Source organism: Balaenoptera physalus (assembly GCF_965194825.1).
Source record: "Balaenoptera physalus genome assembly, chromosome: 12".
Lineage (NCBI taxonomy): Eukaryota > Metazoa > Chordata > Mammalia > Artiodactyla > Balaenopteridae > Balaenoptera > Balaenoptera physalus.
The window spans coordinates 67,305,813-67,330,304 of NC_138897.1; the positions used below are offsets into that span (position 1 = coordinate 67,305,813).

The following is a 24,492-nucleotide window of genomic DNA, read 5'->3' on the forward strand; positions in this document are numbered from 1 at the left end:
GTGAGTGCCACACAGCGCACGCATTTCATGCATTACCATATGATTTAAATAATTTTAGATGGTTCTAATAAACAAGGCAGAATTTACGGAGCTAATTATAGTCCATTTTCCTAACCTTCTTGAAATATAGTTTTAAAGAAATACATTTGGTAATATTTTTATACTCATCTTTTTATAACACCTATTTCACTTGTAATATCCTGCTATAACTACTGCAGGATCGAGGAAAAATACATAGGCAACAATAACACAAATAAAAACTACTATGACAATCTCAAATTCCAACTGCTAACATGACTCCAGACAATCCTAGCAGTATTTTACTGGATTTGGGTTAATGGTAATAATCTTAACCAATAGTATGCTTTTAGAGAACTAAGAAAGTAAGAGTTAAAGCCAAATATAATTTAATTTAAATTAGAATTGAAGAATAATTGTAATTTACCTAAGTTTAAAATAGTTTTATGCACTGCAAGGAAAAGCTTATATTTGGTCTTACTTTAAAATATGCTAATATATGACTCATTTTTGTGTTACTAAGGCAACCTATTGAATACATTTAAATAATTTATTCAAATGACCAGGAGATCCACAGAGTGAGGGGAATGCAAGTGAGGTGAGAGGTCAGAGCAACTGCTGATCTTAAATGAACTATTCTTTATATAAAGTAACTGGTGAATTTAATCTCTCTATTAACAGACACAGCCAAAGTCAAAGAGTCAAGATTTAAATCTTATAGACTTTTGTTGCTGAAAAATAACTCCATGGTTAGGTCTAAACGAGAAACTATAAGAAAAGGATGAGTTGGTGCGTGTTGGTTTTCTCCTCCTTACCGGGTTAGTCTTAAGGTTACCAGCCCAGCCTCTGTGAACCTTTATGGCGTCCTTTTCAGACAAGGCTACATACATCACTAGTGGTCTCCAAGCCATTCTACTAACATTAAATGATATTTATTGGTACATCCAGGCAGGTAGGGAGTGAGAGGCTCTCATTTTACCCATATAGCAGGTCTAAAACTACAGAGGTGATCGATCATCAAAACATCAGATTCTTTTTTTGACTTTGTGGTATATTTGTTTTTGAAAAGAAGAGGATTTGAATTTGGAAGATTTGAGTCACTTTCTTGGTACTAACACTCAGCAAATGTGACCGTGGAGAACCCAGTGCCCTTCCCTGAGCTTCAGTTTCTCTTCCCTGAAGTGGGAGTCACTTTCATGAGGATCAAATGACGCAGGGTCTCTGAAGCTCCTGTGGACGCCCCATGTGGACAGGGACTTAGCCCCGGGACGCGGTCATTTATCTGCTCACGTCTACACCTGGCCTCCCTCTGGTCTGGAGCAGAGCCCCCTGGATGTCCTCGGGGGCCCTTCCTCCCATCACACACCTCATGCACTAATTACCTTTTTCTTCATTTTCCTGACTTCCGATTTTGACCTCAGACAGAAGAGCTTCCTTTTCTTGGAGAGCTTTTTGCTCTGTGAGGTGCTGTCTCAGCAACAGCCAAAACGTAATGGTGAAAAGGATCTGAAAGGAGAGAATTAGGAACACGAGCATCAAGCCTTTGAAGCATAAGCCTATTTCAACAACTACTACGCCTTCTCTGCGTTTCAGTGGGAGCACATTACATAAACCTTTCCACTTGAGATAGAGTCAGGCACCCACTTGATTTCAGCTGAAAGTCACTGGCTTTTAAATCTCCTTTCCCGAGGACGCTGGCATGCCGTCCAGTACCAGGGTGCATTCATGCCTGGGACGCCCAGGGAAGATGCACAGGACAATCTGGGCTGGAAACCAACTTGGACCAGTGGTCCCCTTCAAGGTGCTAGTCCTTGATTTCCGGTCCTTCCCTGACAGCAGCACAAGTATCAGAAGATGTATTTCTTCCACGATCCCTGTTATTTCTGCAGTGGTCCTTATTTTGAAGAATTCCACAGATGGGGAAGAACATTTCTTCCCAGCAAATAGAACCCCTTAATATTCCCATTCTTCTCCCAAAGCTGAAGGGGGAATTGTTCTAAGTGCCCACACGTTTATACTAACATTTTCCTGAGGGCTAGGAAAAACATTATGATTTCAAGCAGCAGCAAATATTTGGAACCTATTTTTGTACTTTTTTGCTTGGATGTGTTTGTTTTGATTACCGTGGTTTTGTTTGAATGCTTTGTTTTCTTGCTTTGCTATTCACTTACCTTTGAGGCAAGTTCCCCTGGCTCTTTCTTTTCTAAAAATCCTGGGACCTTTTTAATTTCAGGGAGTTCAAAACTCCATATGTACTGTAATATGAGCAGTAGATTTCCGTAGACAACCATGAATGGAGAGCTGATCATGGCATATTTCCTTCTGTTGCGAATCATCCAAAGAGTGCAGGACCAGATCAGCAGCACGAACGTCAGCCAGCTGTGGTACGTGATGCTCCATGCCTCCAGGGAGGAAGGAGGAGAAAACAGTGACGGTCAATACAACGTACAGGCCCCACCCTGCTAAGTTAGACGTTATCTAGCAGGAAAAGGTCAGTAACATTCACACTATGGAGGGAGGGTGTTGTGGTGAAATCGTGGAGGGACGTCCCAGCTGCGGCAGGGAACACAGGGAGGAGAAAGGCTGCCTCTGTGAGCCAGCACTTGCCCTCGACTTCTGGGAGGGAAGAGGGTCGGGCAGGGGGCTTCACTCCATGTCCTTTGCCCTGCAGCCCCAAATGTCTTCCTTTTCACCCTGCTTTGCAGAATGAGAAGCAACTGTAAGTGCTTTCTCCTTTATTCTTCCAAACCAGCTTGGGGTCGGCTATTTTTTCAGGGTGCTGGGTGAGTGTGGCCAAGCTGGGATCAGAAACGGAAGCTGCGGGGACCACAGGGTCAGCACACAAGCTGGCTTCAGGGGTCACCCTTAGCAGACCCGCGGGGAAGACAGACATGATAGGAACCAGGGAATCTCCAGGAGGAGGTGGAGTGTTAGGTGTCCGCACACCGCAAACAGTAAAGTCAGGTTAATGGAGAGGTCGGACTCCCCTTCTGCCCTGCAAGGGGCAAGACATCTTCCACTCACACCAAACTCCCACAGATCCAGAAGACATCTCAAAGGGCAGCTGCTGGAACATTCTAGAAAATCAGGCTCATGAGTACCATTAATTTCAGTAAATCTATCCTCTCATACCATAATCTCAGATACCAAATTTCTGTGAAAAGGTCTTTAAAAATATTTTCTAGCTGTTATTTGGAGCTAATTGAAATCAAGTCATATTCTTGAGTATCACGAATTATCAAGAGTTATTCGTAAAGTCTGAAATGTTTTACAAGTCTGTTTTGCTTCTGGAAAGCAGATAAGTATTGAGATAAATAAAATAAATAAATAAAGTCAGCACAGAACAAACAAATACTTCCTTGCAGCAATGTGCAAATTTGTCCTAAAGCAGAGCTAGCTTTTTAAATGTAGAGTTATTTAAAACTGTTGGTTAAAACATATGGTAATTATAAACTGGAAATTAAAATTGCTTTTATTAAAATTAAGTGAGTGACTGACAACTATTACCAAGTCTGAATTATTTTCATGAAGATAGTATTCCTTGGAAATAGTGTTATCAAAGGTCGGTAATATTTAATGCCTTTATCCCAGGATGAAATTCAGATCTGACCTTGCCATTTTTTTGTGGGGGACCCAAGAAAGTAATCTTCGCAGATATTATAATTCCAGCGGATTTTTCCCCCTGTACACTATCTTTGTTTGGGTGAAAGAGGGAGAAAAAGAATTGTGAGGATTTCGCTCTTTGTGTTTTTGAACAAAGACATCTATCGTTCTAACAGACCTTGCTCCTTTCTGTCTGTGATTAAAAGTCTGCTGCCATGGGGGAACTTCCACGGAAGACAGGCACTTTTAAAGCATTAATATTGTGGCTCCGTGAAAACAACTGAAATGGCACCAGACGAGAGCACGTCTTTAACGAAAGATCTGCTCTCCTGTGTTGTTTTTACAATAGATTTCTTTTCTACTGAGGAATTGAATGTGTATTTCAAGTTTTTCCTTTTTTTTTTTAAGCTCTATTTCTTTACATAAAGAAACCAACTTCTCTGGCTTCATTTTAGAGACAGAAAAAGAAATGTATACTCTTTTGAGTTCAGAATCTGAATTATTTGATGTTTTCAAATAGAGTTTTATTGTAGTGTAAATTAGGGATTGACCTATAAAGTGTCAAAAAGTACCCAGAGAGCCCAGAATTCATATTATTTAGAGAACAGAGTTTGCAGTCCCCAAAAGAGCCATCTTTAATTTCAAGGAGCTTTCTGTTCCCAATGCTCTCAGCCATGGCCATGGTCCTTGCAGAAGCTGAAGCTGACGTGCAAACAGGTTTTCTCAGGAGACATCTGGACTGAGAGCCTAGGGAAACTGTGTTTAGGTGTTTTTTTTCTCTAGAATCATAGAATATTTTCATTTTTTATCACTTACAGTGTCCATGGGATCTCACTAGTGGCCACAAAATTTGAAGACTTTTGTGTTAAATAAGTTTCTCAAAATAAATTAGCTTTCCCAGTAAAATTTGTTTTTAGGAAGAGCAGACATTGGCCTTCTTTTATATCCTGTCTCTGGTCCCAAGGACAATTTCTGAAGCTCTGATGCTGGAGATGGGGCATGTTCCTGGCCGTGAGCAGAAACGCAGGTAAACTGAGAGCTCACAACCAGAAGAAGCCCTTGGGGACTCGGTGCTTGCTGCTTAGATAGGTAAACATTTGTTGCAGCTCAAATGGAATAAAGACTCAAATCTAAGACAAGCTGTGACTATAACCCTCATTATGTGAAAGATATAAAAGTGGCCTTTGTTAATCGTGAACACCTTCAACGCCACTTAGAAAAACTACCCATATGTCCTTTTAAATCAGCAAAACAGGGGACAGTCTGACTTAGGCTAATTTGAGAAAAAGGTATTAATATTTAAAAGGAGGCCATGGTTTTGACATCTATAATATAAAAGGCCCATGAAAAATTACCATAAGCAACCATTCTCTGCCAAGACATTGGGAAGATGAAGACATCGGTGCTGGCGGGAGGAGGCGGTGGGGCTTGGGGTCGGCGGGGTGCAAGCACCGTCCATCCCTCCAGCACTAATTTTGTGCCCAAGGACAGGACACAGAGCAAGATACAGGGGCAGAATCCAGGCAGAAGTTCAGGGTTCTCGTAGGCACGCACCATCATAGCGATAAGGGCACAGATGTAACTCTGCTTCATGATGAACTGGAACACAGAGACCATGGCATGGACTTTGACACTCCTTTTCTCCTCGTGGGTCTTCTCCTCCTCAAATTCTTCTTTCTCATCTTCTCCCTCCTTCTTTTCTAGAGGGACAGATTATTTTATATAAGAATCTATGCAAATATGTGAATTTCACATAAACATCCCAAGCAGCACAGAGCACGTATTTGTCATCTCCAGTAACAGGCAGCTTTCTTTCAACACAATAAACTGAGAGAAAAGAGAGTAAGGCCTCGTCCAAGTTTTGGGGCTCTTGGTTTTTTTATTAGATGAAAAGAGCTCTTTCTGAGGACATTCATCCACTAACCAGCAAAACTATTGGCCGTGATTATGCAATCAAATTACAGAAAGACTAAAACACACATATGCACATAGGTTTAACACTAGAAACAAGTTGACTTGTTTAAAATAATTTTTTACTTTTTATTTTTCAAAGTTTACCCCGATTAGGCCACTTATTTTTTATCCAAGGACAGAACACACAGAGCAAGATGGAGGGGCAAAATCTAGGCAGAAGTTAAGGAAATGAGCTTCATCAGACTGACCATGGAAGAAAGCAACCTCTGCTAGAAAAAAAAAAGGAAAAAGAGGGACTTCCCTGGTGGCGCAGTGGTTAAGACCCTGTGCTCCCAATGCCGGGGGCCAGGGTTTGATCCCTGGTCAGGGAACTAGATCCCACACGCATGCCGCAACTAAGGAGCCGGCGAGCCGCAACTAAGGAGCATGCCTGCCGCAACCAAGACCCAGCACAACCAAATAAATAAAATTTTAAAAAATTAAAAAAAAAAAAAAAAAAAGAAAAAGAACCGAATCCAATGAAGGATAAACCAAAGACAGATTCAGAGCTCCTGCAGGAGGATAAACCAAAGACAGATCCCAGCTCCTTACCCAGGGAGTCAGCGGCGGGGTCCCAGCGGTACTGTGGGGTGGAGTACAGGTCGGCCTTGGCGGGGCCGTTCTCCAGGGGAAGGCTCGGGTGGATGGTGTGGTAATCCACGGGGTTGCCATTCACAGTCACCAGCAGGCCCTGTCGGGGGGGCGGGACAAAAGCAGTTGTGACAGCAGCTCTGGTTTCCAGTGTGGACCTGCCTCCTTCCCTTCTGGTAGGTGGGCACACGGGACGCTGCAGAGCCGATGGGAGGCCAAGCATTGTCGGCAGTGATGCCCGCTAGCAAGACAGTCTTGCTCACCCCCTCCAAAACTACACCCCACAGAGCCATCACAGGACAAGGTAAACCTGACCTTGCCCACCTCTGCTGCACCCCAGGCCGTGCCCCCCTCTCCATCCTCGGTATGAAGTGTGAAGCCTGGAAAGGCTGCTGAGGCTTCAGGACCTGCTCTTGTCTCCTCTCCAGCCTCAGCTCACGGCCCCTCCCGCCAGCCATCCTCCAGCTACAGGAACTCCAGACTCGCCTGGGTCCCGGCCTGCAGCCCGAGCACTGCCCGGGCCCCGCTGCCTGCCCCACACCCCACGCGGCTCTCAGGACTTAGCAAATTCTCAGGTTAGACAGCAACCCCACAGGTCTCTACCTGATGCTGCAGCTTGCAATTCCCATGTTGCAGCGCTCTGTACACTAAGTACAATTTCCTGTTTTTTTCTCTCTGTCCCTTTAGCTTTACAATTTTTCATTTATGCATATACATATAAACATGTACACGCACACATACACATGTGTGTCCATGGACATGCAAGACTTCTTATTCAAATCATGGAACAGGCAAACCCTCCACTGTGCCTTTTTAAGAGTTTAAATACATTTTATATGTTTATATGCGAGCTCATGTTTTATGAGTCAGTGTTTTAACAGCAATAAACCAGATACAATTTCTGCAAAAAAATTATTTTAAAACGTATGGAAATTTTATAGACCATTAAAATACTCAGAGGGGCTAATTCCATTTATGTCCCTTTTACATCACTGACATGCGCAAAAATGAGAATTCTAAGGATATACTAACATCAGATGGTTTGTAGTCATCTTGAGTCATGGATAAAAGCTGCAAAAAGCAATGCAGGACAGCATGTTAATATGTGAGCAGAAAGCATCATGATGTTTATACACAGCTATAAAGTTGTACTACACACATACCCATCCCTTCAACGAGCTGGATGCTAGTGTGTTAAAATTGCCATGCAAAATACAAAGGCACGAATAATGCAGCTGGAGGGTGGTGTTTTTATAACCCTTTCCAGTTTCCGATGTTAACTTTTAATCACGACAGTAAGCAAGCACTCATTAACCACATGACTACAAAAGCTGATTACGTTCTTTCAAGTGTTTTGTTCTAATAGAATTAGCTGCTTGGTTTTATATTCCTAGGACCCTTTGAGACGTCTGCAGAATTCTGAAAGTACTGACTTTTCAAGAAACTGAAGTTTCATAATAAAGAAGATTTGATGTGCAGTGCGGGCTGGGATTAAGATTTGTGTATTGTCTGCAACAAAAGAATTATGACACGATTATGCCTTTTAGCTCTATTAGTGCTAGGGGTTTGGGGCTCCCCCCACTAACAAGCATCTGCTGAGCTAAAGGTTCTCCCACTTTTTCTGGGTCGGAACTCATTCACTTTCTGAAAAATCACTGAAGGTCCCAAAGAGTTTTTATTTATGTGGGTCCTATCCATCAGTATCTATTGTACTAGAAATTAAAATTGAGGCATTAAAACTATTCACTTATTAATTCATTAAAAATTGGAAAAAAACTTGTTCACATAAATAATTTTATTCAAATAGCTGTATTTTTAAAAAATAGTGAAAAGAGTGGTGTTGTTTTATGCTTTTGAGTATCTTTAATGTCTGGCTCAAAAGAAGACCGCTGGGTTCTCATGTCTGTTTGCACATTCAATCTGCTGTGATGTATTGTTTTGATTGAAGTAGTTAAAGGAACTCTGGCTTCACCCAGCGATGCAGTTGGAAAAGAAAGAAGTATCTCAGGAGTCCATCCAGACTGTGGATCCTCTCCTTGGACCCTCTCCCAAACTCAAGATGGGGAAGTAACCGAAGGCGAGCTGTGTGTGGAATCAATAAAGCCCCTGGAGGATCCTGCACCTTGACCGGGTCCTTTACCTACACACACGTTGTGACCGCACGTGCTGGTGATGTGCTTCAGGGATTAGACAGCTCCACTGAATACTGACACGCTGTACTGCACAAAATCCAAGTCTTCCAATATTCTAATTTTCACTAAAAGTTCTCATTTTATCACTGGCAACAAATGCTGTCAGTTGTTTGCCTTGAAGCGATGGACCACTCCATTCACTTTCCAGTAACCGCTGAATGTCCACACATGAACCACCCCAAACTGTCTGTCAGCTGTTCTTGCACGTAGACCTGGGCCGCTCACCTGCCAAGTGCTTCTCCTCCTCGAGGGGTCAGCACTTCAGGGGGACCTCCCCTTGTGTCACTCAGAATATTAAAAAGGTATGTGCCTCAAGGTTGAGATTTAAGAAAAGCAATGACTGTTCCTGGTTCGTCAAGAATATTCTTAAGTGGAACTGGCCTTTCTGCTTTGTTTTCCAAGGACACGACCACGGCTGTGGGGGTTCGTGCTGCTGCCTTGGTTGGTGCTTTTGTACCATCAGAGCAATTGTCAACATAGTCCGAAGGCGAACGTCTTAAGTATTATTACAAAAATAGTTTCAAGCCTGTGGATCCCGGCAAGGGTCCCAGGAATCCCCAGAGATGGCCTACAGACCTCATTTTGGAAATTGCTGTGCTGTCTCTCTGGCTTAGTGAGATGGCAGGACAGTCTGACACGTGTGATGGGAGGAAAGCGCCCCCGGAAACCCCAGAGGTCTCTGAGCACCACGTCTGTTCCACGTGGCTGCCAGCTCCCTGAGAAGTTCATTCATTGTTTCCCTGTCTCTCAGTCCATGACAGTCAGGCATCAACTGGGACCACGTGTCTTAGAGAAACTCTTCCACCAAGTCAATCAGAGAATCTGCGCCTCGATTCCCAAACGTGCTGGGAAGCAAAGTGCTGACCCCGTCTGAGAATTGTGAGCGTCTGTCTTCACCACATTGCAAATGGGCCATTTTAACATGTCAGTGGCTAGGCTGTGTTGAAAATAGTGAACAAATGGTGAAAAGATTAAGACTCACACAGCTGTGCTCCCGTCCCTGGCATCCACACTGCGGCCCCGACACAGCGAGAGGCTGCAGCTCTGCATGTCCACACAGACTGGCCGGTGTCCCGAGCGGCCGTGTGAGCGGTCATCGTCACTGCAGCAGCCACCCCGACACGGGGGATTACTCTCTGCAGTGCATCCCACCACCCAAGCTGTTACCGCCCAGGGCCAAGGGGTCGCTTTGTTGTTTTTTGTTTGTTTTAAATACACAATTATTTTTTTAAATTAATAACACTCTCTCTCTCTTTCTAGGGTTAAGAGACTTCAGGGGGAAGCACTGAACTACAAAAGGCTGGGTCTGATGGAGCCTGGGGTTTCCTTTCGAAGCACTGGGTTCCCTTCTCTGAACAGATGTTGGGCACTAAGACTTCATCATCAAACTGCTCCTGTAAACTGAGCAATCTGGGTTTGCAGGTGGAGTAACATGACCTGAATTCAGCAATATTATAAAAAGCAGCAAAATAAATGAGAAACCCCTTTCCTTGCGGCTTACTTTTCTCTCATCCGTGGGGTAGTGGGTCGCATACCACAGGCTCCGCCTCCTCTCGGCTGTGATGGGGACGGGGCTGCAGGCCAGGGCTCTGTCCTCTTCCTTGGTCCTCTCTTCCTGCACCTGAGACACAGAATAACCCACAGGACAGCCCTGCTCCCCAGAGCAGCCCCTCAGCGGCCTGGGAGACCAGACACAGCTGCCCATCTCTACCCCCATGGGATGATTTTGTAAAGTAACGTATACACTACATGCGCTTTTATCCAGACACTTTCAAAAATGGCCAAAATGCCACCCTGTAAATGCGAAGCACAGCAGTATCGCTTGTTCCTGATCCCTGCTAAGCCCCATGAAATACAGAAGCAGGCGCTCACGTTATGTCACCGAGCCTCCTGTGTGTATTCTAACCTGCAGGAGGAAGGGTTTGGGCTGGGTTCACAAAAGTCACACCTGACTGTGGGAACCCAGCCACGGGAATCTTTAATGAAGAAGACATTTACTAAAAGCAGAGTCATCTAGACCTTACACTCAATATTAAGCAAAAACAGAGCTGATGCATAACACAGCTGCCTTGCCTAATGGGACCTTGGTCTGAATCAGACAGTTGGTCCAGGAGAGTTGATAGAAAAAAAGGATCAGAACGCACTTGGTGGTTGAGGATGGTTCCCAACAAAGATGCCCCGTAAAAGGGCACTAACACATGTTGATATGGGGGCAGAGGGAGGGCACCTAGTGTCACTGCCCAATTCCCGGGGCCCAGTGAACACAGAGCACCCACGGGGAGCACCAGATGCCCCGGGGAGCCCGTGTGTTCCATTCACCTCCAGACACCTGCTTCTCTCTCTCTTTCTCAAACATATACCGTAGACTTTTACCACAGAACTCACGTTCTCCATGAAACGTGCCAGGCCACCTGGAACCATGATAGAAGCAGGCACCTGCCCTCCACCAGCACCTCAGTGAGAAAGTCCCGTGTCCCAGCCCCACTTAAAATACAGACCCCTGAGGGTTGATGCTGGTGTGAATTAGGCCCTGTTCTCCACACACCCCCGCAGACGCTGCAGCTTGTGACCTGCTGTGAACTGTGTGGCCTGAACGTGGACTGTCCACCCCAGAGGGCCCGTGGCTAAGGAGGCCAAGTGTCTCCTGGGCCTGAGGGGCTGTAACAGCCCAGCAGCACCTGTGCACAAGCTCCTGCCTGACACACCACGGAGAAAGCCAAGGGCACCTGGAACTCTTGTGCACCCGAAGGCCTTAAAGTCATTTCCATCATTGGTTAAGACATTGTTCAGAAATAGTTCCCGTGAGATATTTTAATTTCTTTTGCACTTTTATGTGTGCGTATACACATATCCACATCTGTGTGTTTGTGGCGGAAGCGAACACAGTACCACTTTAAGGGGTTTTGAGATATGGCACACTCATATCTTAGAAGAGACTTGGAGGAAAAGGTAACAGAAGGTAACTGGGGTTCTCCAGGAGCCCTTAGAGCATTCTGTCACCACATTACTGCCATCACTGGGTCCAAGGGAGAGGTGAGTCGTGAGAGCCCTGCCAACAAGGACGCCTGTGTGGTCCTCTCACAGGAGGGAGGTGGGCAGACCCCCTTCCTGCAGGAGGCACTTCCGCCGGGATGGATGGCACACACCTCTCAGGGTTTCACTGCGCTGACTTGGGCCTGCTCACGTCTTTGGGGGCTGCTTTTCCTCTTGCACAATGTACAGTCCCCCCGAGCGGGGCCTCGCACCTGGGCCAACGCTCTACCCCCAGCCCCAGGCCAGTGTCTGAGATGCTAGCTCTTGATAAACACTGGTTGCCTGGCCGGCTGACCGCGTGGATGGAGCCTGGATGAGCAGACAAAGAGGGGAGGCGGGCGGGGCACCAGGGCCCCCGAGCTGGAGGGATTGCATTGCAGGCGCCAGGCTGGTGTCTAGTGTGAGCTCTGCTCCCCAGCACGTGGCCATGAGGTGCAGTGCGGCAGCCCCGTCTACACCACCTGCCTCCCTGTGTGCGGATCAGCTGCCTTACAGCTGAGCTTCTCAGGGTCATTTAGGGGAAGCAAAAGCAGACTGGAGTTTCCTGTCACAGAAGGGAAAAGAGAGGGGCCACAAGCCACCCTGGTCCTGTCCCCGAAGTGCCACATTCTACTAATAATCCCACAGGGAACAACCCAGTCCTCAGCCCTGCCCCGTGGTGGGGCCCCCGGGGGTTATGGCACCACTGAGAGCGGGGACATTCCCACAGCACCATCAGAGGTTGGAGGTCTGAGAAGATTTAGGAAACTCCAGTTACCGTGGTAACAGGGTGTGTCGTCATAGAGACCCTAGCTTTGTCGGCAAACGTGGGCTTGAATCCCATATTTACTGTTTGGTAAATGTGTGATTTACCTCTAGAACCTCGTTTTCCTCATCTCTAAGACTGGTACAATACCTGTTCTTGAGAGTTATGCAGGGGATTGAATGAGATAATGTATGTAAACAGCCTAGCATGTGGCCTGGCATTTAGTAAGTGCTCAATAAAAACGACGCTTCCACTCCCCTCACCACCGACCATCTGAGCAGCCAGGGGTGATGTTAACATAGGGAAGCTGGTCTTCGTCCTGATAGTATCTGTATTCAGTTAGAACTCTTGGCAGAAGGAAAATACTATAATAGAACACTATAGTTATTTTGGCATATAGTACTAATTAGCCAGCAGTTGATAGGAATGAACACTTTCCCCTGGAGTTTGCAGGCTACTTTGCAGACAAGACCATGAAAACCTTTGATCCTTACAAGGGGCTCCTGTAGCCAGATTCGGATTAGAGTGGCCAGCGTGTAGTACATCACCAGCAGGACGATGGGGTTGGCATGGTGGTACCATGACAGGTCTGGGTTTGCTATGATCTTCCATGTGCTGGAACAGTCTGTTTGAATGACTGATTTGATACCAAACAACCTGTTTCAAAACAAAGAAAAATATTAAACAGATGCAACAAAGATCTGGGTCCAGTGAACAGAATACAAACAGCTGGTTTTAACACATTCATGAGCTAGTCCTAGGTGGATCTATCCCACTCTAAATACTTCATTACTCTTCTGTATATATAACTACATCTTTAAATAGTATCTGTGTGTATATATATAAAAATATACATAATATATGCATCCTAAAATCATACACTTGTGTGTTAGTGTGTGTATAAAATTCATGCCAGCATTACCCAGATGGTTTTTATGCTGGTTCAAAAACCTAGCTAATACTAAATCCTTGCACACCTATTAGAAATGTATGTTTGAATTGTCAATCAGCCTTATTAAAACCCTGCACTATTGAAGTGACAGGTATGTAGTAACATGTTACTAAGTCCAGCTAAATGAGCACATACTTTGTTTTAGGTGGGATTTAGCACTAGCTATTCAGTTAGTGTTGATATTATTGGGCAAGTATTAAAATTGGACACGGTTCTATGATTCAGCCATAAAAGCCAGATATTGTATGCTAGAGTTTCTGTAAGACATATTTCTGTCAAATTTTATTTATGGGCGATTTGATTTTTTCACAGCATTAAAATTAATTATATCGTTAAGTGTTAAATTCTGAAATAGGTTTTTTTAATGTTGATTTCTACTATGTAATCAGATACGTTCTGATTATATAATAGGGAATTGTGTAAATATGATTCATTCAGAAATTCATTTTATGTGAGTTTTTTCTTAGAAGTGACTCTACAAAGTGAAAGATATGTTTACATGTTAAGTGAGTCTTACATCTTTCTATTGTACGTAGCTTTTCCATGCAAACTTCCTTTAACTTTTACATCCCATTCTTTACTGTTACAAGGTTTTCCAGGACTACGGGTTCTCCACTTGTAAAACCTCTCAGAGCTACTGCTGCTATTATCACGAGGCCAGGGCAGTATTAGTGAACTGCTGAGCACAGATTTTACAGAAAGCTACATAGAAAGTAACTTTCTTTGATTTTATCAGAAAAGAGTTATACTAGAACTTGCTCTTATCATAGATCTTTTCTCCCAGGTCCAGGCAGATTTTTTTCTGTAGTTAGCATTACAGAGAAAAATTTCCTGATAACAAAAGAGTTATGCCCCACTTAGAATGACGGAACATTCCAAAAATCATTTTGCAGTCCTCCATTAAAATGCAAATTTCTTCTATGAAGTACACAGAACTGAAAGCTTTTAGATTTAGGATCAGACAAACTGGACAGTCTTTGGATTAACCTAAGTGACAGATTTCAGCTACTAAATCCTCTCTCTTCTCACCCCACACCTGGTACATACGATAGAAATAACCTCACCATTCGTCAGTTTAAAAATACCTGTTTTCCCCATCAGAAAGTTAGTGGTAATTTCCGCACTTATTTGTACACTGAATCATGTGCCTCTTAAAAAAACCCTGCATCACATCAACACCACACCTTCCCGTTGATAGTACAGCTCATTCCAACTGAGCAATCAGGCTTACGTGTTGTACCAGCAGTGTATAGACTAACAAACAAGGGTAGAAGCTATAGCATGTAAGACTGTTTTGCCCTGTAAGAAAGTTTTTCTAACAGGGCTATGCAAATATCGTCTGACCTAACATCTCTCTCTCTCTCTTTAAAGAGTCTGGATACTATAGAGAGAATTCCTATACCAGATAGGAAGTTTGTACATCCTCTCTGGCACTACGATTCTAGGATGCCAGGCAATATCCAACTATTACTTCATTTCCTTATCTTCTTATTGCAGACCTCCTGTGATCCAAGACTGCTTCTCGATATTGACAACACACAGAAAAGTGGTATCACAGCCCTCGCCCTCCAGGACTCACTCTCAGTCTAACGGTAACACTGTGATGTGTGAGTCTGGTGAGAGCAGGGTGTTCCAGAGACCCTTTCTGTCTGTGGGTGTCTGGGATGCGCGATGGGCAGGGTCGTCAGAAAAATGCTGGACTTCCGGACAGTCCAAAAAGGGTAGATAAGTAGGTGAGAGAAAAGAGAAATCCTGAGAGCTGCTGGGCTGGGGAGGGGAGTCAGGGACTGGCCATGGTGACAGCAAAATCTATTTCATTATTGACGCATCATCGGATATTTATAGACTTCCTTCTGTGATGATTCCCACTAACCATTAGTGTCTTCACAGTGGTCCTGGTCCAAACTGATTGAATAAAGATATCTACATTGTTAAAATGTATCCATCACTAAAAGAACTTCAAAACGACTATCTTAAATCTCTCCATAGAAATGTCTCTTTGCCTGAGAAGATACAGGGACACGACTATGGAGCAATGCATTCCATTTATTGCTTATTTAGAGGCAGAAAGATAAAGATCTTCTCTTCTATGCATTTGCAAGATCCCTTTGGCCCAGTTCTAGCGGTGACGGACGCAGGTGCATCTGGTGGGCGGCTCACCGTCTCTGGACCTTCAGTTCCTTACGGAACCTAACAGGAGAGGGGGTGGGGATGGGTGCAAGCATGTGGACGAATCTTAAGACCTCACACCTCTTCCACTTCTCAGAGGACGGCTGGAGACAGGTCCCGAGTCACGGTCACTCCCAGCAGAGACCCATCGGAGCCGGGCACGCGCTCCTGCGTGGGCGCCTGGCCTGTGCTCGGCTCTCTTATCTCATGACCAGCATCCTCGTCCACAGGGCAGCTCTCCACGTCTCCTCCTGCACAATGGCAATCCGAATGACGGTCTCCGTTTCTCCCTCCTCCGCGTTGGGACCGTCGCCAGAGTTACCGTCAGACGCTCGGGTTCAGCACGTCACCTTCGTCTCATTTCCTGTCCTCCGTCACCTGGAGAATAACCCCATGGCCCAGCCGAGTGTCCCCTGGCCTCCTCTCCCTGATCCCAGACACCACGACTTGAGCCTCACTGGACCATTTGGGATTTGCCATAAAATCTCAGGCCCTTTGGTTTTGCTATTTACTGATTTGTCTGGTTCTTTGAGGTAGTTGTGACTCTTCTGAGGTCACGGATGAGGGGGGTAGGATGCCGGGAGCCCCGCCGATTCCTTGGCAACGCAAATCCAGGCCAGCAGGCCAGGCATGGCTGCACAGAGTCGGCTGTCTCTCAGGACAACCACACCCCATAATACAGGCATATCAGTGGGTCCCTTCTAGGTACCCCAACCATCCAGTACTGCAGGGGTCACCAGGATACCAGTGGTCCAGGAAGGCGGGATTGGATTACAGCCAGGACTACAGTCGGGGCCCTGATGTTGATTATGACAACTGGGTACGGCCGCAGGCACCAGCTCTTCATCCTCTCTGAGTCCAGATTTTCTTTACAGTCAGTGTCAACCGAGAGTCTAAACCTGACCCCTCTGTTCCTACTCCCTACGTTATTGTTGGGCATTCTCAACAGCATCAAGGCCTGGCTCCCTTGCCACCATCTCCAGGAAGCCTCCTATGATTTTTCCTGATTGAAATCAATTTATCCTGTACCGTGCATCCACGGCAATCGTTATCTGTAGTCATAGTTTTTATTCTATTAGGTTTATGTGCTTGTTTCTCTGTCCAGTTTGATTCTAATTTCTTCAAAAAAAGGACTTGGGTCCTGTCATCTTGCCTTGATGGCCATGCCTAGTATAGAGCAGGCTTTAAAGGGGTGAGCTTATTTAATTGAATTAAAAACACTAGGATAAAGTTATACCACGAAGTGACAGCAGGTGACTGCAGTCCTAGCAGGAACAGAGACTAAAGGGTGGCCAAGTTCTTGCTTTTGAAGAAGAAAAAGAATGGATGGGAAGACACTGTCCATACAGAACCCCAACATCCGTGATTTCAGTGTGCTCGGTCTGGGAAATAAGAACACAGAATACGAGCAGAACAAGGCACCAGAGAACTCTGTAACTTACTGAAGTCTGCTTGGGCCCTGTATTCTGTATTACAGATAGTTATTTCTGTTCTGTACGGGCCGCCAAAAAGAATCTAGAGCTTTACCTTCAGGCTGGATCAATCGATACATGTATATGGTTAAGAAAAAACACTTTTTTTTTTTTTTTGGCCGTGCTGCTCAGCATGCGAGATCCTAGTTCCCTGACCAGGGATCGAACCCGCGCCCCTTGCAGCGGAAGCGTGGAGTCTTAACCACTGGACCGCCAGGGAAGTCCCCAGAAAAAACACTTTTCTAAAAAACCTGAGAGTCCAGGTTTATAATTAGGAAACAATAAAATATTTAAACATCAAATAAGCACAAAATATGGAGCAGCCTGAATGATTCCTTCAAGATCCTACAACTGCACTTCACTCCGAAGCTTTCTGATAAAAGTGGGCACCGCAGCTACAGGAAGGGTCTCTCGTCATATCACCTCCACTCCTCCTCCTCCTCCTCCTCTGGAAGGGAGCACAGCTGTCTCTCCACCTCCCGTGGAGTACTTGCTTTGCGATTTTTCTCTCCTTCCAAAGCACTCCTAACATTTGACAGCACATGGTGGCTATGACTTGGTTGGGTATTTGTTTCTACTTGCACGTGTTGGCAGATTCACAAAACCTCCACTTGCTTTCAGGTTCATTCCAGACCACATCTGCTCAGTCTCCGGTAACACCGAAACCCAGCCATACGCAAGAAATATGTAATACTGAAAATAACACCCCACTTTAAAACATTTAATTGTGGTAAAATACACATAACACAAAGTTTACCTCTTACAATTTTAAGTGTACAGTGAAGGGGTACTAACTACATTAACACTGCTGTACAACCAACACCCAAACTTGTCATCTTGCAAAACTAAAACTCGTCCCCATTAAACACTAAACCCTCACCCCTCTCTCTCCCTCAGCTCGAGGCCACCACCGTCCATTGTATGGATGGACCACATTTTGTTTATCCATTTCTCCAAGGATGGAGACTTTCCCCTTTTGGCTATTATCAATAATGTCGCCACAAACATGGATGCACAAATACCTTTTCAAGACCCCACTTTCAATATTTTTGGCCATATACCCATATACCCTGTTTTCGTCTGAGAACGTCTTTATTTGACCTTTATTTTTTCCACCTATACCCTTGGATATAAAATTATACCTTGATTTTTTTTCTCTTTCTTTCAGCAGAACCTGAAAGATGTTGTCCTCTTGTCTTTCGACTGGCATCATTTCTGGTAAGAAGTCTGTGATAATTCTTATTCTCATTCCCTTGAACATAATGTACTTTTTATTGTGATGCTTTTACTATTTTTCTCCATCACTGTTATTCAAAATTTAATTATATTGTGACTTGGTGTGGTTTTCTTTGTTGTTTGTTTAGATTGAATTTCTTGGATCTATGGGTTTATATTTTTCATCAAATTAGGGAAACATTTGGCCATTATTTCTTAAAATATTTTTTTGTATTCACATATTTCTAAGACTCCAATTACACTTATGTTAAACCTTTTGAAATTATCTTACAGGTCACTGTGGTTCTGTTTATTATTATTATTTTTCAATCTCCTTTCTCTCTGTGCTTCAATTTGGATACCTTCTAAGACCCTATATTTAAGTTCACTGGTCTTTTCTTCTGTGGTGTCTAATTTGCTCTTTTGCCCATTTAGTGAATTTTAGATTTCAATTACAGTATTTTTTTCCCACTGCTCTCACTTCCCTCTGTTCTTTTGGTCCATCAATTCTTTTTTATAGATTCTGTTTTTGCCTTCATGATGTTCGTATTCTTTAATCTTGAAAATAATTAAAAGGGCAGGACAGGAATAAAGATGCAGATGTAGAGATGAACTTGAGGACACGGGGAGGGGGAAGGGTAAGCTGGGACGAAGTGAGAGAGTAGCATTGACATATATACACTACCAAATGTAAAATAAATAGCTAGTGGGAAGCAGTTGCATAGCACAGGGAAATCAGCTTGGTGCTTTGTGGCCACCTAGAGGGGTGGGATAGGGAAGGAGGGACGGAGGCAGAAGAGGGAGGGGATATGGGGATATATGTATACATATAGCTGATTCACTTTGTTATACAGCAGAAACTAACACAACATTGTAAAGCAATTATACTCCAATAAAGATGTTAAAAAAAAAAGAGCTGCTTCAAAGAGTTTGCCATTTCTAGGTCAATTTTCACTGATCGATTTTTTTTCTTGTTTTGCATATGTCTAATAATTTTCAACTGGATGCTGGACATTGTAATTTTCACATTAGGTGTCTAGATTGTGATGTTCTCCTTTAAAGGGTGTTGAATTTTGTTCTGACAGGCAGGTAAGTTACCTGGAGATCAGCTTCATCCTAGCAGGCTTGTTTTTCAGTTTCATTATGGCAAATCTATGTGGCTAATGACAAGACAGAGGTAAGGAGGTATATGATATAATGCACATACAGCAATACCACAGAATTCGGCATGTAACAGATGCTCAATAAATTCTGGCTTCTACGACTATTGTTATTACTATGAAGTATGACATGAATGTGGTTTATGCCAGAGTCACAGCTTTTTAATTAATATTATATTGTTATTGCTGGCAAATAAGAGTAAATAAATGTCCTTCTTAAGATGGAGTAGAAGCACGGTCCCCCTCAGGGAACGAAGCTCTTCCAGGGTGGGAATATTTGGCACAGGTTGGGAGAGTCTGGGTGAGTGGCAGGGAGGGTGTGCAAAATGTACAACATTGTGTTGTTAATATTAGGTTATTCACCAAGAAAAATCTCTTTCCTTCATCTTGGTAATGGGATCAAAGGAAAGAGAAGAAGGCCACTGAGGATACTGACAATAGTAGACTGGTTTCTGCAAAACATAGGTTCTTCTGTTGTTTCATACGTGTGCACTCTTACACACCCTCAATCTGTATGTCTCTTGTATTAAACTGAGAAATATGCTTTGCAAAGAATGGCCCACAATTACTTTCTAAATCAAGGAGAATGTGAATGAGGTGAGCTGCAGTCTTGTTCTGGACGTAATGGGACACAGTCTTGATGCTTCTGGTGGGTTTCATTTCAACAGTCTTCACTGTCTTCGCTCGTATGAATTTCCGAGTCTAGAACGCGGAGAGTCTGTGGATTCAGTGATCCCCAAGGAGAAAAAGAAGTTCCCTCAAAGCGGGCAAAACAGAAACTCCTGAGGTCACCTTTTCAACTGCATCCACCTCGTCTGCTCTCATCCTCCACCCCCACCTTCTGATACATCTGCCTGCAGAATGCCCCAGTGCCCTGCATTACGGGGTCAAGGTGGCAGAGCAGGTGTGTGTAGGGGGGACCATCCTTGAGAACACTGGGCCAGCAAGACAGCTCGAGAGCCGCCAGCAGAGGGGGTCAGAATCTCCTCCTGATCCAAAACTCCATGGTGCAGTGAGTACCAGTAAAGGCCAAAAATCTAATTGCTGGCAGGGGGGAAACAGAATTAGCTTTACACATGAATAAAAGCAAGGACAAGTTGTGAAAAAGGCAAGACAAGTCAGATGTCCACAGAAAGCGACGTCTGTGTTTCCAGCCCTTTTAAGGAATTTCCTCAACTTTAGACAAATGTCTTTGCTGGAAGGAGACTGAATCTACCTCTAAGTGATCCTCCCAGCAAGATGCTCTCCTGTCTATACGGCGTCCCATCTGGGTGAGGACAGACTGCTTTTACACACGAGTTCTTGCTACTTCGGCTTCCAACCCCCTTTCCCCCTGCATTGCATCATATGAAAAACACAGCCAATGTTTAATGTCTTTTTTCATTAGTTTCTTACTTATGCTTTAAACACGTTTCCATGCCAAATTCATAGACACATTTGAGAAATTGGAATCTGACCGTTTCTGCACAACATTGTTTTCTTAAGCTTGGAAAAACTTTACATTGAGTCCCCTGGGCTCTGTAACACGGCTTTGAAGTCCTTTTTGGCACATGTGTGTCTTAACAGTCTGCCAGTTTGCTGTAATTGGGCTTAACCCTACATGTGCAGAACGCTGCCTTCTAATAAAAGCATTCTGTCCATGGACAATTTTGCACCAGGTACAAGGTGTGCTGTCTTCAGAACAGGGATAGTTGATGGAAACATTGAGGCCATGTGGAAGGTCCTTCCCATTTCACTATTAAAGGCCCTCTACCCTTCTCCGATGTCACATCTTGAGCTCATAAGAGAACATTTATATTCTCTGAATGTTGTAGATTTATGGTCTACTTCCTGTGCCTGAACATATTTTCACCTCTGAGAGCACTGTGAGAAATCAGTCAGAACCAGGACTCCCAGGACCAGTTGGTCATCCTGTACAGCTTCTTATGACAAAACCAAGCTCAGCCCCTAAGTCCTGCAGCCTTCGATGCTGGGAGCATAAGAAAAAAACAATAAATGTGGGCACTTCTATTACCCACGAATATAACTTTCCCTAAGTAGCTATAATGTAAACATGGATTTAAATACCTCATTTTAAAGCCCTACAATAGTTAATAACGAATGAAGTTACAAAAGCAGAGAGAAGGAGACCCATGCCAAGCACACAGTTTCTCCGATGAATCAGGTACTATGTTGAATGTCTTAGGCCAGCTCTGGTGGGGATCTGCTTTTGGTTCCATTATACATGCAGATTTGAGGCACAAATGAATGAAAAGGTAGTAAGTGGTGGGGCTTATGTATCCAGGTCTGCTGGCGTCAAATCACACCACCCCATTTCTCAGGTGCGGTAAGTGGTAAAATAAGAAAACCCCAACAGTATCAGGAATCCCTAAGGAAGGGGTATTAATCATCAGAAAGTTCCACTATAGGACACATTTATTAAATTTGTCCTTTTATGTGCTGAGTCCTGAGTCTTTTGGGCACTACAGTTAGTGCTGAGGATACGCAGGTAAATAAGATACTATCCCTGTCATCACAGAGCACCCATGCTAGCAGGAATACTACTCAAATATGGTGGAACGCTTTTAGGGAATGTGCTCTGACATGTTCATCCATAGGGAAGTGGGTGTCAAGCTTTTCCTCCTGTAGAACTGCTTTGCCTAGATGGTGGGTGCAGAGAGATGACTTGCACCACCTCTTCCTGAGCAGCAGAGCAGCAGGAGTTATCTCTGAAGGGCACAGGGGCACCTCACCGACCCCACAGGAGGGTATCTCACTCTCCAAGAGAGTAGCTGATTGTCTGCTCTTACATTTTAATTTATATGAAGGGCACCACAGAGAAACCTGCAAGCTAATGACCAAGGAGTTTCATTTAGTGCCAGAAAGGTCAGAGAAATAGAAGGAAAAAGACTGGATAATCCATTTATGGAGAAATGCTTGAACAGGGGAAAGCAAGAAATCTTCTGTAAGAAAAGTTGTAACTAAACTAAAGTTATTCAAGGAAGAAGCAAACATATCTAGAAAAGGAAACAATTGGCAGAAGACTAGCTAAAACCCAGATCTTCTCCCTGTAAGTCCAGGTAAAAATGTTTCTACGTTTTTCTGGAATAAAGTCCTAAGTTTCTCAGGTTCATGTCATAGGAAATGGCCGCAACTTTCCACAAAGTGTCCTTGTAATGTGGTCCAACAAAAAGTATAAGTTGAATGGACCATTCTTGGGAATTTTCTATTTTAGGGAAACATAAATATATTTTAATGAACACGTATCATGGAACTATAGCTCAAAGTAATTTTAAAGAAAGACAAAGGTTATCTTTGTGAAAAAAAATCCTCTTCCATCAATAAATGTCTAATAAATAAATTGTCTATTTGCCCTAAAACAATTTTTATTTATGTTTGTTGTTATAGAAATAAAATTAATATACAATTCACTCTTTCATGTCATGCATGTTAGTGTGGATGGGGTTAAAAGGTTTAGAAGAGTGAAATATTGGCTTAGTGGTCACGTTAACCAGTTCCAAACCCAATGAATCATGGAATGGATGTTACAACTGGTTTTTTTGTTTGTTTGTTTCTTTTTCTTTTTTTTTTAATTCAGGGAAGCAGTTATCAGGAAGGTGAGCACAACAATTTTTCATTAATATTAACATACAAAGTAACAATAATAAGAACTTCAGATTTCTTGTCAGACACAATGCAAGTGAGAAGACAGTGAGGCAACATCTTTCAAGTAGTGAAATAAAAGTTGTTACCCTAGAATTCTACACCCAGCAAAACTATCACCAGTAGACTTGCACTACAGAAAAACAATGTGAAAAAAATTCTTTTACACAGAAGAAAAATAATAAAGATGGAAATGTGGACATGTGGAAGAACATGAGAAATAATAATATCTGAGTAAATATGTGTTTTTTATTAATTAAAAACTCTTAAAATATAATTGACCCCTTTAAACAAATATAATAATAGTGTAGTATAAAAGTAAAATGTATGATAACAATGGTACAAATTCTGGGAAGGGAGAGATTGCATTTTATCATTGAACAGTTCTTATATTATACAAAGGTAGTATAATATCACTTAAATTTGAATTACTGATGCCCTAAAGCAACCACCAATTTACCAAAACAAAGAGTTGACTACTAAGTCAACAAAAGAGGTAAAATGGAATCATAAGAAATTTTAATTTATACAGAAAAAGAGAGGAAGAAAGAATAAATAGGAAAATAGAAGAAAATAGAGAGATGATAGATCTCAACTTAAAAATATTAATAGTTATATTAAATGTAAGTGATCTAAATATCTCCAATTAAAAGGCAGAGGTTGGACAACAAGGAGGATGATGGAATAGAAAGCACCAGGATCTGTCTTCTGATCCAGACAATAATTGTACCTGCAGAAACTATCTAAAGTAACTATTTTGGAACTCTGGAGTTTACTTAAAGGCTTGAAGTTTCCAGAGAAAAGCTTGGCTGGAAAACTACAGTTAATATTGGTCAAATTCAGCCTTCAGTGTGGCAACAGGTCCCCACTCCCCATGCTCCAGCCCCATGAGAGGCAGCAGTGGGAATGGCAACCTGCATTCATGGTGTGGCTTGGTGGAGATGGGGTGGGCAATAAGCACCTTGTCCTCCAAATACTGGGGTTTGTATTTGAATTGCAGATTGCTGCTTATGGTGACTGAAGTGCAGGTACAAAAGCTGGTCATCATTGTTTCAACTGACTGAAACAGCTTCCAGGGGATTTAAAGGAGCCACATCTTTTTTTTGGGGGGGGGCACATTTGAGAACAACCATGTATATGGAGGAATTTAGAAAACAGTCATAAATGCCCAGGAAAAGATGTAGACTCAGAAAAGAAAGGGGAAGACCTTAAGTTTTCACCTGAGGTTGATCCCCAGTCAAGACTCTACAACAATTTTTTAAAAACTGAGGCAAACCCTGGGTCTGATTTCCAGAGTTAATACATTATAAAATTCAAATGTCTAGTTTTCAACAAAATATCATAAGGTATACAAAAAAATCAGGTAAATATGACCTAGTCAAAGGAAAAGAAATTATAAACAGAAACCATACCTGAAGATGTGCAGTCACTGGACTTACTAGACAAAGACTTTTATAAAATTGTCTTAAAGATGCTCAAAGAGGTAAACAAAGACATGGACAAAGGCAAGAAAATGTTTGAACAAAATGATCATATCAATGAAGAGAAATTATAAAAAAAGAAACCAAAAATAAATTCTGGAGCTGCAAAGTGCAGTAACTGAAATGAAAATAGACTAGGGAGATTTGAAAGTAGATTTTAGGAAGCAGAAGAAAGAATCGGTGAACTTGATAGGACAATCAAAATTATCGAGTCTGAGGAACAAAAAGAAAAAAAGAGGGCTTCCCTGGTGGCGCAGTGGTTAAGA

The 24,492-nt window shown here is 43.2% G+C and overlaps 1 protein-coding gene across 5 annotated transcripts in view; it reads right to left on the minus strand.

Annotated features, from left to right (window-relative positions):
- Positions 1-24,492, minus strand: part of PIEZO2 (piezo type mechanosensitive ion channel component 2) — a 343,647-nt gene that overhangs the window by 95,482 nt on the left and 223,673 nt on the right. For 4 of the 5 annotated variants that reach the window (XM_082416414.1, XM_082416415.1, XM_082416417.1 and 1 more), the window contains exons 8-14: positions 12,630-12,792; positions 9,859-9,978; positions 7,198-7,236; positions 6,127-6,265; positions 5,176-5,321; positions 2,190-2,420; positions 1,401-1,524 (exon numbers count right to left, since the gene is read on the minus strand). In XM_082416414.1, coding sequence (XP_082272540.1) covers positions 1,401-1,524; positions 2,190-2,420; positions 5,176-5,321; positions 6,127-6,265; positions 7,198-7,236; positions 9,859-9,978; positions 12,630-12,792 — 962 coding nt within the window. The remainder of the gene's footprint in view (positions 1-1,400; positions 1,525-2,189; positions 2,421-5,175; positions 5,322-6,126; positions 6,266-7,197; positions 7,237-9,858; positions 9,979-12,629; positions 12,793-24,492) is intronic. The other variant, XM_082416413.1, reaches the window with a different exon arrangement.